We start from the raw sequence: 17,210 nt of genomic DNA on the forward strand, positions 1-17,210 counted from the left end.
CGTTCAAAACAGCGTCTATAATATCAAAAGGTCTCCAAGCGCTTCACAGGCAATTGCTGTCAAGTGCACTCATTGTGTGTTTATGGGAAAACACGGCAGCCAATTTTCACCCAGCAAAGTCCCATGAACAGCCATGATATTTTTATTTGTGGCGCTGTCAGCCAGGACCGCCCGGAGAAACTCCCTTGAGCTGCAGGATCTTTATCGTGCACATGAACAGGCAAAAACTGGACTTCGGTTTTGCATCTCATCCGAAAGACAGTGCCTCCAACAATACAGTGCTCCCCCCCCCAGTACTGCACGGAAATGTCAGCTTAGACTGGGAGCGCAAAGTCCCGATCATGAGGAGTCAGGAATATAGAGGGAATAGTGTTTAGGATAAGAGCAGGGAAACGGGAGGAGAGTAGATAGGTTCAGTGGGGGTGAACCCAGTCAAGCTGAGCCAATCTGCTCTGAATTGTCTATGTTTCTGAAATATTCATGTGAGTTTCATAGAAGCAGAGAAAATATATATTGTATATACACGAAGGGTAGTGGAAATCTGCAATTCTCTCCCCCCAAATCCATTTAAATGTTCTAGACAGAGGTGGAAAGATTTTTGATAAGGATATCAACGATATGGGCCAAGGGTGGACGATTGGAGTTGAGGTGCAGATAAGCCATGATCTTGTAGAATGGCGCAACAGGCTAGAGGGGCTGAGTGGCCTACGCCTATTTCTGTGTTCCTATGAAATTTACAATGCAGAAGGAGGTCATTTGGTCCATCGAGTCTGCAAATAATCCCTCCAAAACCAAAAATAATAATAAATTGGTAATTTTCAATCCACGACTGTTTGTGGGACATTGCTGTGCGCAATTGGCTGCCGCGTTCGCCCACAATTATACAGTCAATTCACTTTACAGTATATTGTGTGTAGCGCTTTGGGACGTCCTCCCAACGTGAAAAGCGCTATATCAAATGCAAGGATTATTATTATTATATTATTAATGTCTCTCAGAGAAAGGTGTTCATTTATTCCCACTGGTGCAACCCGTCCCTATATACCACTTCAGGTCTCTATCCTTCATATACCTGACTATGTCCCCACTGAAACCCACAATGGACTCTGCCTCTACCACCTGACCTGGCAGGACATTCCACATCCCAACAATCTCCCTATATTAATAATAATAATCTTTGTATTTGATATGGCGCCTTATCACGTCTTCTCGACATCTCAAAGCGCTTCACAGAATGCACTGTAAAGTGAATAGACGTGCATTCGCGAGTGAAATGCGGTAGCCTATTGCGCACAGCAGCGTCCCACAAACAGTCGTGGATTGAGTGAGCAAATTATTAGTAGTAGTAGTAGTAGTACTTGGGAGGGATCATTACCCCTGGAAAAGCGATCCACCAATTGACTAACAACCAATAACGCTACTTACGGCTGGGTAAACAGAGGCGGGTGGAGTAGGGAAACTTGCCTAAGGTTTCGACCAGCCTGGGAATCGAAACCAGGTTTCTCGCTCGCGAGGCGAGTGCTCTAACTACTGAGCGACAGGACTCCATTGCTTTCCAATATACAACATTATATCAACCGCTCCCAGGGAGGGCACTTGATAACTTCTGACCTTTTTGCTCCGCTCCCTCCCCTCTGTGGTATTGACTGTCCACGTACCGTTAATGTCACTTTGCCCAACGAAACGGCGGACGCCTGTGGCTCGGACACTGCAGCTGGTTTTAGGTCAGCATGCCACCTAGTGGTCAGAACAGGTCACCGCATGCACTTTGCACTCCCCCCCACCCCATGAATTTTTATTAGCAGCGAAAGCTAAACTCAGAATATTCTCTCGTCTGTGACGACAAAACGTCCTAAAGCACCTCACAGGGAACTATCATCAAGAACCTCATGACCCCCCCGATGTCCTGTGGATGAAAACCCATGTCTGTGCCCGTTCGGGCAGATGTTTGCCCACAAAAACAGTCACTACACTTGTCAGTCATTAGCATAATGTACTTTAAGATGGTGAGATGTGATGAAATCCCATTGTTCTCTTTTTCTCTCTTTCCCCTTCTTTCTCTCTATCTCTCCCTCGCACCTTCTTTCTCTCTCTCGCTCCACTGTGCAAAATGGCTGACAAATTTACCGACATTTGCTTGATCACATCATTGAGACGTCTCAAAGCGCTTCACCGAATATATTGTGAAGTGTAGTGACTGTGTATTTTGTGGGTGGATTGTCACAAACAGTGTCTCACAAACAGTTGCGGATTGAGTGACCAAATCTTTACGTATTCGTTTTGAAGGGACTATTACTCCACGAATCATTGAACTGTCTCAAAGTGCTTCACAGAATATATTGCAAAGTGTAGCGACTGTATATTTTGTGGGCGAAACGTGGCAGTCAATTGCACACAACAGTGTCGCGGATTGAGTGACTAAATTATTATTATTATTTTTTGGAGGGACTATTACCCCCGGAAAGCAATCCACTGCCAGGATAACAGAGGCGTGTGGAGTGAGGAAACTTATCTAAGGTTTCACCCCACCTGGGAATTGAACCCAGATCTTCTCGCTTGCAGAGTGAGTGCTCTAACTACTAATTAACATTATTAGTAATATTACTGTATTGAATGCAGGATTGGTTATTAACTCTTGTTTATCGCCACCTCATTGCATCAATGGCAGGTAGGAGACACAGCTCAGATTTCCTCATACCACCATCATCATCCTCACCACGTGTAGAGCTTGAGGGAGAACAAGGACAGGGGGGAGAGGTAACGAGGTCAGTGAAGAACCAGATGAAATAACTGGTGCAGTTGATCCGGTTTATAAAACAGGATCGACTACAGATCTGAGGTGAGAGAGAGTGGCACACAGTGTGATTCACAGTCGGCTGGCAACCGGTAGTAACAGAGAGAGAGAGAGAGAGAGGTGAGCAGGTGAGAGCTTCAGCCTTGTGCTCTGTTGCTCACACAGAGAGAAAGAGAGAGATAATGAGCAAAGAGGCTGTTCACAGTGCGCTCTGTTGCTTTGCATTACTGTCAAAGAATGCACTTACTGCACACGGTGCTGATAGCCCGGTGATAACTCTACTCCTTCGCTTCCTCTCTCCCCATCACAGTGTAAAGGTGGCACAAAGCAACAGCATTTGCCATCTTACCCCCCCCCCATCCTCTCCCCCCCACCCCCACCCCCACCCCAATTCCTCCCATCAGTGTCCACTTTCTCCAGCCTTCTCCGCCAACCTCTTCACGTCTCTGCTGGGAACCCCAACCCGCTACCCTCGGGCCTATGATTCCCTCGTTGGACACCAGAAAAAATTCCATCTGGCCTTCGCCTGTGACCCCCATATTTTGTGTTTCATTTTTTTCTTTCTCCTTCTTTCTTTTTTTTTCTATTTGGAATAATAGAAATTCTCAGCGCAAGAGGCCATTTGGTCCATCAAGTCTGAACTGGCTTTCAGAGCAAGCTATTCATTCAATCCCACTGCCTCGCCCTATCCCTATATTCCTTCAAGCCTCCAAAACAGAAACAATAATAAATTGGTCATTTTCAATCCACAACTGTTTGTGGGACACTGCTGTGCGCAATTGGCTGCCGCGTTTCGCCCACAAATATTCACTTTACAGTCTATTCTGTGAAGCGCTTTGCGACGTCGAGAAGATGTAAAAAGCACTATATCAAATGCAAGGATTATTGTTATTATTATTATATACCTGTATAATTCCTTCTTGAAACCAACAACGGACTCTGTCTTCTACCACCTTTCTTGGTAGGACATTTCACAGTCGGACAACTCCCTGAATGAAAACATGCGTGTCAGCCTGGTGCACAGTGCAGCTCTCTGGTCTCTTGAGTCAGGAGGTTGTGGGTTCAAGCCCCACATTAGGACATGGAACACGCAATCTAAGCTGATGATCCAATGCAGTGCTGGGGGGGGGTGGGGGTGTTGAATTGTCGGAGGTGCCGTCCTCTGATCAGATGATAAACCGAGGTCGCAGACATTAAAGATCCCGCGGTGCTATTCAAAGAGAGAAGGGAGTTTATCGCTCCCGGTGTCCTGGCCAAGAATTCTTCAGTCACTCCATGACTGTTTGTGGGACACAGCTGTGTGCAAACTGGCTGTCGTCTTTCGCCAATAAAATGCACTGTATATCTTGTGACGGGTTTGAGACGTCTTGATGATGTGATAAGGCGCTGTATCAAGTGCAAGGATTATTATTACATTATTATTAACATTTATCCTAATTTTTCCTTCCTTCCTTCTATCTCACTCTCGACAACAATAATAATTTGTCAATTTGGTCACTCAATCCACTGTTTGTGGGACACTGCTGTTGCCCAATTGGCTGCCACGTTTCACCCACAACATACACGGTCAATTCACTTCACAGTATATTGCATGAAGCTCTTAGGGACGTCTCAACGGCGTGATAAGGCGCTGTGTCAAAAATCCAAAAAGAAGAATGACCAGTTTTCCTTTCACTAATCAGAAAAATGGTTTCCCTCTTTCACTGACACATCAAAGCTCCCGACACTATTTCCGCGGATGCCGTCTGAAAGTCGGGATTGATTTCAGCTTTCCTAACTTTCACACCTCATTATTCATCCGTTGCAAGACATCACCTGATAAATCAGTGGAATATTATTTCATTTATATTGATTCTCACCTTTGCCATAGAATTGTAATCAATGTTTTCATCGTCCTCCCCCCATCAACGCCCCTCCCCCCCCACCATACACACACAAGTTGCCTTTTCCCACACACGCATTCATAAAAACATCGCCCCAAGCATCAAAGTGGATCCGGCTGAGAGAGACCTTATATCATCTCACATTAATCTTTATTCCTGTATAAATTTCACTTCAGCAGAAGCTTGGCTCAGAGACTTAAAGCTTAACCTGTGTGTGTCGGGGTGCCTGTCTGTGTGTCCGTTTCTGTCTGTCTGTGTGGGGGTCACCTTGAAACACTGGTACTCTGCTTCAATCTCTCTGTCTCATTCCCTCTTTGCCCATCTTCAGATCACACCTGAAGACTTTCCTCTTCATCGGTGACTACAGTCTATTCACTTTACATTCTATTCTGTGAAGTGCTTTGAGACGTCGAGAAGACGTGAAAAGCACTATATCAAATGCAAGGATTATTATTATTATTATTATTACAGTCACTTTCCCGGTGGCTCAGAATCAAACTGCACCTGTTAAACTCTCTCCAAGACACCACTACGCATCAAACGCAATATACAAATGCAAATTGTTGAGTCTGTTTCCACGGAGTATCTGTGATTGTGTTTGCGCCTCTGTTTGTGACTGTGTGGGATATTACTGCAGTCACTGGGGTCAGGGAATTCTCCCACTCAGCTCCTGTTAACCCCACAACCAAAGCCAAGACAAGTAGGGTGGTCCTAGCTGGACAAGCAGCGGGAAAGCTTGCCAGTCAGTGCCCTCAATGGCAACGTGTTTGTAACTGGTTAGACTCCAGCAGTTTACCCCAACACACTATGGAGACCCCAAGCCTTGGCTCTTGCCAACCTCCGCCTAATACTTTCTGGAATTAGGTAAGCAGTCTGTGGCCTCCGGGGTGAGAGAGCGCATTCCATTCCAACAATCTATCTCCGGGATTCCCGGGTGTAGGTGGGATGCAGGGAATTCTCAGCTTGGTTCGGATTCTCTTAAGCAGCAGTGATGGGTTTCCGCGCGTGTCAGACACCCGGCTGACCCAAAAAAAAAGAGATCACTACTGCGTGCAAATTGGCTGACGTGTACGCCCTCAAAATACACAGTCACTACACTTTACAGAAACTTTGCAGGCACTGTACTAAACGCCAGAATTATTACCGTTATTGGTTCTACAGGAAACAGCCAGGAAAGTCCTTTGGGATTTTTACTGTTGAGTTAAAAAAGGAGAGGAAGAAAAAAATGTTGTAAAAGTCGTCAATAAAAGGATATCTTTATTACTCTGACTGCCTGCGATTGACTGTGTCAAGTGTATCTGTGAGCCTGTAATAGAGGTATCTCGGTGTCTGACACTGATTTTGACTCATAGAGGACTTGTCTCTTGTCAGTTGTCTCTGTTCGTGCTGATACCCGTCATATCTCGCTGTTGCCTGTCACACACTGTCCGCATGTCCTGATGAATTGAACGGCAGCGTGATTTACTCCTCTGCCACACACTCCCTCCTCGCAGTCAAGAGAATTACACAGATTGCCAAGCATGGAAATAGGCCGTTCAGCCCTACAATGATGTACCGGTGTTTATACTCCGCACAAGACCCCCCCACCCACCCACCCACCTCTGTCTCCTCTTCCCTTTCATTGACTTCCTTGTGGAGTCCTGCAAGGTAGTGGTTAGCTCGCTTGCCTCACAAGAGGACCCGGGTTCGATTCCCCCGGGCAGGATGAAAATTTCCTGACTCCACACGTTTACCTGGCAGTAAGTAGGAACGCGGTTGTTAGTCGATTAGCGGATCCCTTTTCTGGGGGCAATAATCCCATAAACGTCAACAATTCAATGAGGTCACTCAATCCACGACTGTTAATAATTCCTTCAAAAAAATGATAATAACAAACAAATTGGCCACCCATTCCACTTGTGGGCATTTCGTCCACAAAATATGCAGTCAATTCATTTTACAGTATATTCTGTGAAGCGTTTTGAGACAGCTCGAAGACATGATCAAATGCAAGGATTATTATTATTATCAGTCCTTGCCGGTGTTTATACTCCACACAAGCCCCCACCTCTCCTACTCCCTTGATTCACTTTTACTAATAACAATCCATGCATTTGATATAGCGTCTTATCACGTCTTCGAGAGTCTCAATAGCGCTTCACAGAATATATTGTAAAGTGAGTTGACTGTATTTTGTGGGCGAAATTTTCTCCAAGTTTCTCTTGCAAACAACGATGTGCTGTCTGCTTCAACACAGTTTACAGCAGCGAATTCCACGTTCTCACTAGCCCCTGACGTTCCTCCTATTAGATGTGCTATTAGATTTATTAGATTGCAGTTGACAGAGAACAAGGCTCCCTCTAGCTTTCCTGCCTCAGGCAGTTTATTCCATGTCGAGTTCACTCAAGCTACTGAGTCAGATACTGTGCGTTCACAAAACACACGTGGGACTTTGGAATCACACAGTCCAGGTTGACTCTCCAGTGCTTTGCTGAGGACCACAGAGTCTAACTAACTAAAACTGTGTGGCTCGCAATTGTCTGACTAGTTTCCCATTGATTGTCCACCCGGGTGCCAGTAGTTGGGAAGCTTATCAGTGGCACCACTTCCAGCCACTATGTATTGAAGCTTTGGAACTCTTTCCCTCAATCTCTCCGCCTCGCCCCCCTACTTATAAATGACATATAACATCAAAATGTCTCTAAGCAATTAACGTCAAGTACAGTGATTTCTTATAGCTAAGAAAATGTACAAGCAAGGTCCCAATAACAGGCACGTTTTGAATGATCCACAGGATTTTTAACGGGCACCTGAATAGGCAAACAGCAACGACTGCGGTGTTTGTAATAATGCTTGCTTTTGATTATAGCTCCTTACCAAATCTTCGAGACATCTCAAAGCGCTTCACAGGAAACACTGGATAGTGTCGCGACTGCATATTTTGTGGGTGAAACGCGGCAGCCAATTGCGCGCAGCGGTGTCCCACAAACAGTCAGTGGATTGAGTGACCAATTTGTTGTTGTTAGAAATTTTTTGAAGGAATTATTAACACCGGAAAAGCGATCCGTGAATCGACTAAGATTCTCCTGAGAGTGATCAGAATCTGGAATGCTTTGCACCACAATGTTCTCAGACTGTTCCTAATTTCCTGTGGTCCTGTGTTTGATAAAGAGACGGACACCATGACACATTAAGAGATATGAAGAGAGAGAGAGAGAGAGAGAGAGAGAGAGCAGGGAAAATTAATCAGATCTGCCGTCATCACATGAAATAGCAGAAGAGGTTTGATGCACTGCCGCTGTTACCATTATCCTGTACTAGAATGGGATGTGACTGGGAAAAGACCATGGAGGGATTAAACCGAGTGTGGAGTCCTGTAGCTCAGTGGTTAGTGTATTTGCCTCACAAGCGAAAGGACCCGGGTTCGATTCCCGGGCAGGGCGAAACATTCGGCAAGTTTCCTTACTCCACTCCTCTGTTTACTTAGCAGTAAATAGGAACCCGGATGTTAGTCGATTGGCGTGTCACATTTCCGGGTTCAACAAATCCCTTCCAAAAAAAACAGGAAATTAAAAATATATAATAAATTGGTCATTCAATCCACAACTGCAACTGTTTGTGGGACACTGCAATTGTTTTGAGCGAGTTCCACGATCTCACTACCCTCCAGGTGAAGCAGTTTCTGTAAAATTCTCTTTTAGATCCAGGTTACAGTGACTGTCCATAGGTCTTGCAGACTGATTGCCTCCGACTCTCAGTTGTTGCTCCTTTAATGACCGTGAACTCTTCTCTCAGTACAGTGATCATGAGCAACATCCTTTTCCTGAGCACAAAAGTACTGCAAGGAAACCAGGAGCTAGTAGCCTCCAGTCATCATTAAATATCAATGTCGGGCTCCAACACTCTGAGTATTTCTCCTGTGCAGCACTTTAAAGTCACTTCAGCTGCACAGTTTGAGCAATTTGTGGCAGCGAGTGAGAAGAACCATCCTTTTACAACAAGATGCCCTACGCAGTTTTTTGGGGGGTTTCACACGGCCACGAAATATCCTCACCCCATGGGCTCATTGCCCTTCAAAGCGTTTTTAAATCCCGCACAAAATTCCAGCAGGTTCTTAAATTCATTTTTTATTTATTATCCAGAGAGACTACAGATTGTTCTGGGATTGTTCTCCTCGGAACAGACGAGATTAAGGAGTCAATTCAATAATTTAAGATAATTGGCAAAAGAACCAGAGGAAAGACGAGGAGATTTTCTTTTCACGCAGCGAGATCTGGAATGACTGCCAGAAAGGATGGTGGTGGCAGATTCAATGATAACTTTCAAAAGGGATTTGGATAAGTACTTGAAAAGCAAAAAAAATTGGGGTAAGAGCGAATGGGATTCATTGGTAGCTCTTTCAAAAAGCCGAACCAGAGTCCTGAAATTCTCACATTCTTAGCTTCAAGACCATTGTGGCGTCCTGTAGCTCAGTGGTTAGAGTGCTCGCCTCGCAAGCGAGGGACCTGGGTTCGATTCCCGGCAGGGCCAAACCTTGGGCGAGTTTCCTTACTCCACACGCCTGATAATAATCCCTCGAAGAAAAAAGAACAGTAATAAATTGGTCAGTGTAGCGCTTTTCTCGTCTTCTAGACGTCTCAAAGAGCTTCGCAGAATACCCTGTAAATTAAATTGGCTGTGTATTTGTGGGCGAAACGCGGCAGCCAATTGCGCACAGCAGCGTCCCACAAACAGTCGTGGATTGAAGTGACAAATTTATTATTGTTTTCTTTCTTGAGGGATTATTATCAGGCGTGCGGAGTAAGGAAACTTGCCCAAGGTTTCACCCTGCCCGGGAATCGAGCCCAGGTCTCTCGCTTGCGAGGCGAGTGCTCGAAGCTACATGACTCCATTCCATTATTATTATAATTTCAGAAAGCAGTCTTGAATCGGGAAAGCCGGTGGGGGGAGGCGGAGGGGGAGGGGAAGTTGAGGTAAGCGAGACCATTCAGGACTCAATGGCGTAACTGTGCAGATGTCTGTCTGTGTCACTTTGCAGTGTGGACGAGATGACCCTCATTATGGTTCAGCCGCACCTCAAACAATCTCCATTCACTTAGCAATGAAAGGTTTCTTACAGGGATCAAGTCTTTTAGCAAAAGCATACACAAACACAGACAGGCACACACACACACCGACACAACACACAGCCATATCCAGTGTGCTGTGCATTCACTAAACAGAAGTGAAAAGAATTCAGGCATCAAACCCAACCACAATACACAATCTTGAAAGTTTCAGGTTAAAAGACCTGACAATTAAACTGGGGTTGAGATTCCTAGATTTACTTCATGTACTTAGCATTTCAGAACATCCAGAATTTGGCAAATTCTTAAACACGGTCTTAATTTTCTGTTTTATAAGCCTGCAAGGAGGCTCTCAAATAAAGAAATAAATAATAATAATCTTCGCATTTGATACGGCGCCATGTCAGGTCATCTCAAAGTGTTTCACTGTGTGAATGTTTTACTGTAAAGTTGATTGACTGTGTATTTTGTGGGTGAAACGCGACAGCCAATTGCACACAGCTATGTCCCACAAACAGCCATGGAGCAATTGGACCAATTTTACCTGAGGGATTGTTGGCCAGGACACCGGGAGAAACTACCTTCGCTTTTCCAACAGTGCCATGGAATCTTTAACATCCATCTGAACAGCAGATTATGGTTTAACATCTCATCCGAAGGATGGCACGTCTGAAAATGCAATGCCCACCCAGCACTGCATTGGAGTGTCAGCTTAGACGATGTGATTCCAAGCAGAGCTGTGCTGCAGTTTCAGCCGAGACTGTGAGCTCAATCTAAATGGGGTTTGAACCCACAACCTACTGACTCAGAGGAGAAGGTGCTACCAACTAAACCAGTCTGATGAAAGTTACTCAATCCCCAATCCCTCCTCCTCCTCCTCACAAAATCACAGCATCAAACGAGAGGTTCAGATGAAGAAGACCTCGTTGGTTCCATTTTGATCTCATTCTTCCAGAATCCGCATTAAAAACCTCCTCCTATTACAGCATTTGAACTGCTTCTTAAATGAATCCCAGAGTCCTGCCTTCCGTCAACCACCCTTCCAGCCATTAGTTACCGTCTGGGTAAAGAAATACTTCCTATTGCTGCCTCCGCTCAGCTGCCCGCCAGCTGGCCTCCTGCTTGTCCCTCATTCCTCCCCACCACTCAACCATCTGTGGCCCCGCTTTCAGCCACTATGAACCGAAGCATTGGAACTCTTCCCCCAACCCCTCCGCCTCGCCCCCCCACTCCTTCCCCTTTTAGATCACGACTGAACTCCTTCTTCTTCGACCGTGCTTACGGTCACCTCCTCCCTTACCCTGGCTCAACATCTGGCTCCGCCACTGTGAAGCCATCCAACAAGCTGCCTCGGGTGAAAGGCGTTATATAAATGCAACTCACGTGACTTACGTGTAGTGTCTGTTCTGAATTTGCCCCTTTGGAACCCTGCAACTTTGCCCATTGAGTGATTCAGCTGTTTGTTTGTTCCGTGCATTACAGACTCAGTCAAATTCAGATCTCTTTAAGTTCCCCTCTGGATAAACTCTCTCCTGAGATCCAGACTGAATTGGAGGTCAAGCACTTCATCATGGGTGACGAGGCTTACGCCGGGAGAGTCTGTGCACTTACCCGGGAGTTGACCACCTCCAGAGAGACATTCTGCGGAGCTCCACTTGGCACTGAAAATACAAGAGAAACAAAGGTCATGAGTTGTCTGCACTGGGTCTGCGACTCCCCTTATGTCCTCACGTCTCAAACGACTCTCAGTTTCAACCCTTTAATTTCCCCTCTGTGTAAAGAAATACTTCTTGTTTTCTATCCTGAAATTGCCCTTTGCATCTCTGACCCTGTGACCTCTTGTCTCCCTGCCTCAGTGTATCTGAAAGTTAATCGCATCAACTGTTTAGCAAACCTCAGTTCCTTAACTAGTCCTTAGAGGACAAGTGTTGTGTGTTCTGTAGGCAAACATGGCAGCCAACTTGCAAACAGCCATAGCGCAAATTGTTGATCTGGACAGTGTGTTAACCGTAAAGGCCGAGCCTTAGGACCTCCTCCTGATGCGAAAGGCAAAGGTAATTTTGTATTGCCATTTTTGTATTGATTATTGTGCAGGACACCGGAAGAAACTCCCTTCTGTTTTTTCCGTAGTGCTGAGCATCCACCTGGATAGGTAGTCAGGACTTGGTTTAACATTACTCCGCCAATGGAGAACTCCCCTCACACTGGGCTGGACTGTCAGCCTCGATTAATTATAATAAATAAATAATAATCCTTGCGTTTGATATAGCTCTAACCACTGAGCTACTCCCACTTTAAGATCGTGAGCGTAAAGTTCCGAGAGATGAGACTTGACCCAGAGGAACCACGTGAGCAACTGTGTCAAGCTGGCAGAGCAAGTGCCTGCTGGAACGTGGGTGGAGCGAGACAGCGACTGCACAGAGTGAAAGAGAGAGTCTGCAGTGAGCCCGAGCGCAGATGGTGAAGTTAGGAAATCATCAATAAATTAATGGGCTGAGAGCAGAACGCTGAGTGCGGCAGGAATGAACATTGGTTGGCGGGGAGCAGGAGTGGAAAGTTCACGTCAGCAAGATGATGTCTCGGCAGGCAAAGAGGGATAAGATTCGAAGTACAACAACAACAACAACAAGATTCCATTTATAAAGCGCCTTTTACGTCAGGAGGACGTCCCAAGGCGCTGCACAGTTGGGTCATGACCCGAGCATTGGGGGGAAATGGTCAGGGTGAGGGGAGGGAAGGGAGGGAGCGAGGAGGGGGAAATGGTCAGGGTGAGGGGAGGGAAGGGAGGGAGCGAGGAGGGGGGAAATGGTCAGGGTGAGGGGAGGGAAGGGAGGGAGCGAGGAGGGGGAAGAGAGTTGAGAGGGGAGCTGAAGGCACGGTCAAAGAGAAAGGTTTTGAGACCGGCCTTGAAGGAGGAAAGGGAGGAGGCGGCGAAGGCACTGGGGGATGGAGTTCCAGAGCCTCGGGGCTGAGAGGCTGAAGGCCCGACCACCGATGGTAGGGTGGTTGGGGCGGGGGACGTGGAGCAGACCAGAGTAAATATAAACTCAGGGGTTTCAGCGCGAGGGAACTTTTATACATTGGGCGAGAATTCGTGTGAGAGCTCGTAAATGAGAGAGAGAGAGACACAGAGAGAGAGAGAGAGTATGAGAGAGCGAGTGTGTTAGAAAACGAGCACATCCGTGTGGCAGCACATGTGAGAGAAAGCACATGAAAGGTCGCGTGAATGTCTCTGACAGTGTGCGCTCGCGTACTAGAGTGTACCTGAGAGCGTGAGAGCAAGTGAGCGTCCACGAGCAAGGACCTGCGTGAAAGAATACGTACGAGCCCTGTGAAAGCGTTTCAGAGTGTGTCAGAGCGTGCGTGAGTGCACGCAAGTATGTGAGCGTGCGTGGGCGTGTGTGAGAGCGCGCGTGTGTGAGCGCGTGTATATGTATGAAAGCGCGGGTGTATGAGAGGATGTGTGGTGTGCGACGGTATATTGTGTGCGAGCATCTGTTGCGCAACCGTGTATTTGGGTGTGCGTGCATGTGTTGAGCGAGCATGTTTTTGTGTGCACGCGTGTGTCTATGTAAGCATCCATGTGCTCGGAGCGAGGGGATTTGCAGGAATGTGACAATAAATAATACTTGCTTTTGATACAGAGCCTTGTCACGTTTTCAAGGCGACCCAAAGCACTTCACACAATGCACCGTAAAGTGAATTGACTGCGTATTTTATGATGTGGAATTATCGCAGGAACAAACCGGGGAGAAAGAAGGCAGGACAGACACTGAGCCACCTTCGTGGGGCTTTGAACGGCACGAGATTCGATTGAATTTGCGCACAGCAATGCCTCACAAACAGCCATGAGCAGAACAAGCTAGATATCAGAAGGACAGAAGAGGAGAGAGAGAGAGAGAGAAGTGGACAGGCGCGTGTGTGTTGGGTGGGGGAGGAAAAAAGAGGGGGAATAATTATAACAGGAGCAAAAAAAAATTGCAAGCACAACATGGTTTTGGGGTTGCCCGATGTCTGACTGATACGAGGAGACATTAATGTATGGACGGGAGCAAAGCCACAATCAGATTACACAGGCTTGAGCAGTCCTCCAAGGCTCTTGACGGATGGAGCTGAATTAAATGGAGTGAGAGGAACATTGATCACCGAGGTAGGAAGGCAGACTGCAGTTCACTGAGCGCTCAGCAGGAAGTCTGTGTATATATATTTGATTTTGTCTTTATAAATTATTAGCTGCTAAAACCTCGCCTTCACCTTCTCAGCTAACCCACGCTGAGCAGCTCGAGTTTCCTTTCCTGTCCTTCCCCTCCTCCATCTCCTCCGAATTTCATTTCCCACATGATTGCCTCCACCTCTCTCCCCGTTCCCCCCTAACCTCATCCCCAGCCCACACTACTTCCATCTGACCATTGGTGGCTAAGCCTTCAAGCCCACATGCACCTGTTCTCTGGAACTCTCTCCCCAAATCCCAGCTTCTTGCCCTTATGGGACCAGAGAGACACATACAGCACAAAAGGATGCCATTCGGCCCATCGAGTCTGTGCCGGCCCTCAGAAATAGCTCTTTCTTTAGTCCCATTATCTCGACTCTCCCTCCCCCAATCTCTCTCTCTCTCTCTCTTTCACACACACACTTTTTCTACTGATCTATTCATCTAACGACTCAACATGTTTCACAGGATTTACTATGAAGTGTAGGGCCATCAATTTTGCAGCCAAAAGTGGCAGCTGATTGTGGCCAGCAATGTGCCACAAACAACGAAGAAGTAAATGATTAATTTTACATGGCAGATCGTTGGCCAGAGAACTTCTCTTCACTCTTCAAATACCGCCATGAGATCTTTAACATTCCATTTGAGCAGGCACACGAGACCGCCAAAGGATGGCGTCTGTGACCATACATCAGTGTTATCTTAAACTGGAGCCTGAACTGCTTTAAAAGCGAAATGAAGAAACATTTCTTCCCACTGTGAGAATGTGACTGGACCGGTCCCTGGAGACTGCAGCGGTAAAATAAATCGAAACGTTTCAAAGGCAGATGGATAGACACAGGAACCTCAGTATAACTCCATCATCTGTGTCCAAAAAGCTCTGAATCCGTGTAGAAAGAAAGCAAAGTGAGATAAAATGGCCGGCTTCTGATTTCAGGGTGCTGAGTATGCCAATTTTGTGGAGTCCTGTAGCTCAGTGGTTAGAGTACTCGCCTCAAAATAAATAAATATGTAATAATATGCAATAATAATAATAATTGGGTCACTCAATCCACGACTGTTTGTGGGACATTGCTGTGTGCATTTGGCTGCTGTGTTTCGCCCACAAAATACACAGTCACTACAGGGTATTCTGTGAAGCGCTTTGAGACGTCTCGAAGACGCAGTAAGGCGCTATAGCAACAACAACAACTTGCATTTATATAGCGCCCTCCATCCAGGGCAGCGTCTCGGAGCGCTTTACAGTGGCGGAGCCTGACTCCGAGCCAGCAGGAGGGGTGAGGTGGCCGTAAGCCCAGTCGAATGGGAAAGTTGAAAGAGGGGAGAGAGGGGGCAAGGCGGAGGGATTGAGGGAGAGTGTTCCAGAATTTTGGGGCGACCTCCGATGGTGGGACCGAGGGTACGAGGGATGAGCAGGAGGCCGGGTGGTGGATTGGGGATGCAAGGATATCAAATGCAAGGACTATTATGATTATTATTATTATTATTATTATAACAGACTCTGTATTTTTGAAACAAGGGGTTGCGGGGATGTGGAGAAAAGACAGGGAAAGGAATTAAAACTATAAAGAAGAGCTAGTGATGGTGGAACAGGCTTGAAGACCTGAATGGCCTCCTCCTGCCCTCAGCTTTCCTGGCTTCCTTTACAGTCTGACTGCGGAGCGGCAATGATTGCAGGTGGCTAAATTGTTCCGAGCCTGTCTGGTTCGCAGAGGTCAGAATGGATATAAATCAATAGGAATTCAGAAATTCCAGAGCAGGTTTCTTCAGACTTAAAACCTTCTCCGATTCAGTGATTCTCCAAACTCCAGGCTCCGAAATTCGTTGCAGTGCTCGCTGGCTGACTGCTCACTTCACTGCCCAGATTGCGCCAGTCAAAACACCTAAATGTCAAGCCGGCAAGTAAGTAAGTTGTGCTTTGCTGAGAGAGAAATAGAGAGAGAGAGACAGAGAGAGAGAGAGAGAGAGAGAGAGAACCGTTCAGACACTGGGGATTCACGGAACAGTGCTTCTGTCCAGTTGAGACATTAAACTGAGGTCCCGTCTATGGCTCGTCGGGTGGACATTGAATATTCCTCCTCAAAAAAAGAGAAGCGAGGTTCTCCCCAGTGTCCTGGCTGACAGATAACTTTGATCATTCACTCTGTGGCTATTTGTGAGGACATTGCTGTTCGTGGAGAAAATTGGCTGCGTTCCCCTTACAAAATACATAGAAATAGGAGGAGGCCATTCAGCCCCTCGAGCCTATTCCGCCATTTTACAAGATACAGCTGATCTATACCTCAAGTCCAGTTACTTGCCCTTGCCCTATATCCCTAAGTCCTCTGACCTAACAAATATATATCTATGTCCGTCTTGAAGATGTGAATGGATCCAGCATCCACAGCCCTTTTGGGGGGAAAGAGTTCCAGATTTCCACTGCCCTTTGGGTCAAAAACTGCTTCCTGATTTCACTCCTAAATAATTTTAAGATTATGCTCCCTTGTTCTGGATTCCCCTACCAGAGGAATACACAGATACTACACTGTATAATGGGAGAGGGGGGGGTGGGGAGAGGGAGAGCGGAATGGAAAGGGAGAATAGAGGATTTATAAATAAGGAGGGATGCAAGACCACAAAAGATTTTGAAGTTCAGGAAAAACTCTCGACGGATATCCAAAGTGGTCCTGGAAATAAGTGGAGGCCTGGCAGGGATGTGAGTTGTGGGTGGCTGTGGAGCTTTGGGTCAGGGAGTAACCTGTGGAGGGTGCAACCATGTATCAGAGCTTCGTCCGTGGACAGGAACTGAGTCGCTTACCGTCGGACAATGTGCTGACCAGCACATCCTCGGTAGACACCCCAGCACCATGTCTATTGAAAGCCAACACCCGCAGGCTGTAGTCTGTGAACTTCCTGAGCCCCTCCAGTCTGTACGACAAGCCGTCCACCTCAACACTCTGAAACAGGAGGTGACCACACAACAAAGGATCAATTATGCGATATTTCTTAATTATGAAACTCCAAATTTCGATATAACCACACTCTCCTGAACAGATAAAGCAATCGAACAGGGAATGGGGTCAGAGTGGAGAGCTCCAATGGGGGAGCGAGCACCAGCATAGACATGATGGGGAGAGACAGCAGTTTGGTAAGTTACTGCTAGGGAAACCGAGGCATATGGAGTAAGGAAACTTTCCTAAGGTTTCGCCCCAGTTGAGAATCGAACCCGGATCCTCTTGATTGCGAGGCGAGTTCTCTAACCACTACGCTACAGGACTCCAAAACCCCCCCCCCGCCCG

The 17,210-nt window shown here is 46.7% G+C and overlaps 1 protein-coding gene and 1 non-coding gene across 2 annotated transcripts in view; one reads left to right on the forward strand and one right to left on the reverse strand.

Moving 5' to 3' along the window:
- Window positions 1-17,210, reverse strand: part of dcc (DCC netrin 1 receptor) — a gene marked incomplete at its 5' end in the record, with an annotated part of 189,514 nt that overhangs the window by 47,359 nt on the left and 124,945 nt on the right. Inside the window, 2 exons of the mRNA XM_007904042.2 lie at window positions 11,334-11,383; window positions 16,730-16,868. Coding sequence (XP_007902233.1) covers window positions 11,334-11,383; window positions 16,730-16,868 — 189 coding nt within the window. The remainder of the gene's footprint in view (window positions 1-11,333; window positions 11,384-16,729; window positions 16,869-17,210) is intronic.
- On the forward strand, window positions 9,113-9,186 carry trnaa-cgc. Its single transcript has one exon. It is a non-coding gene; the product is annotated as a tRNA-Ala (tRNA).

The sequence above is a fragment of the Callorhinchus milii genome, unplaced genomic scaffold, assembly GCF_018977255.1.
Source record: "Callorhinchus milii isolate IMCB2004 unplaced genomic scaffold, IMCB_Cmil_1.0 Scaffold1, whole genome shotgun sequence".
Lineage (NCBI taxonomy): Eukaryota > Metazoa > Chordata > Chondrichthyes > Chimaeriformes > Callorhinchidae > Callorhinchus > Callorhinchus milii.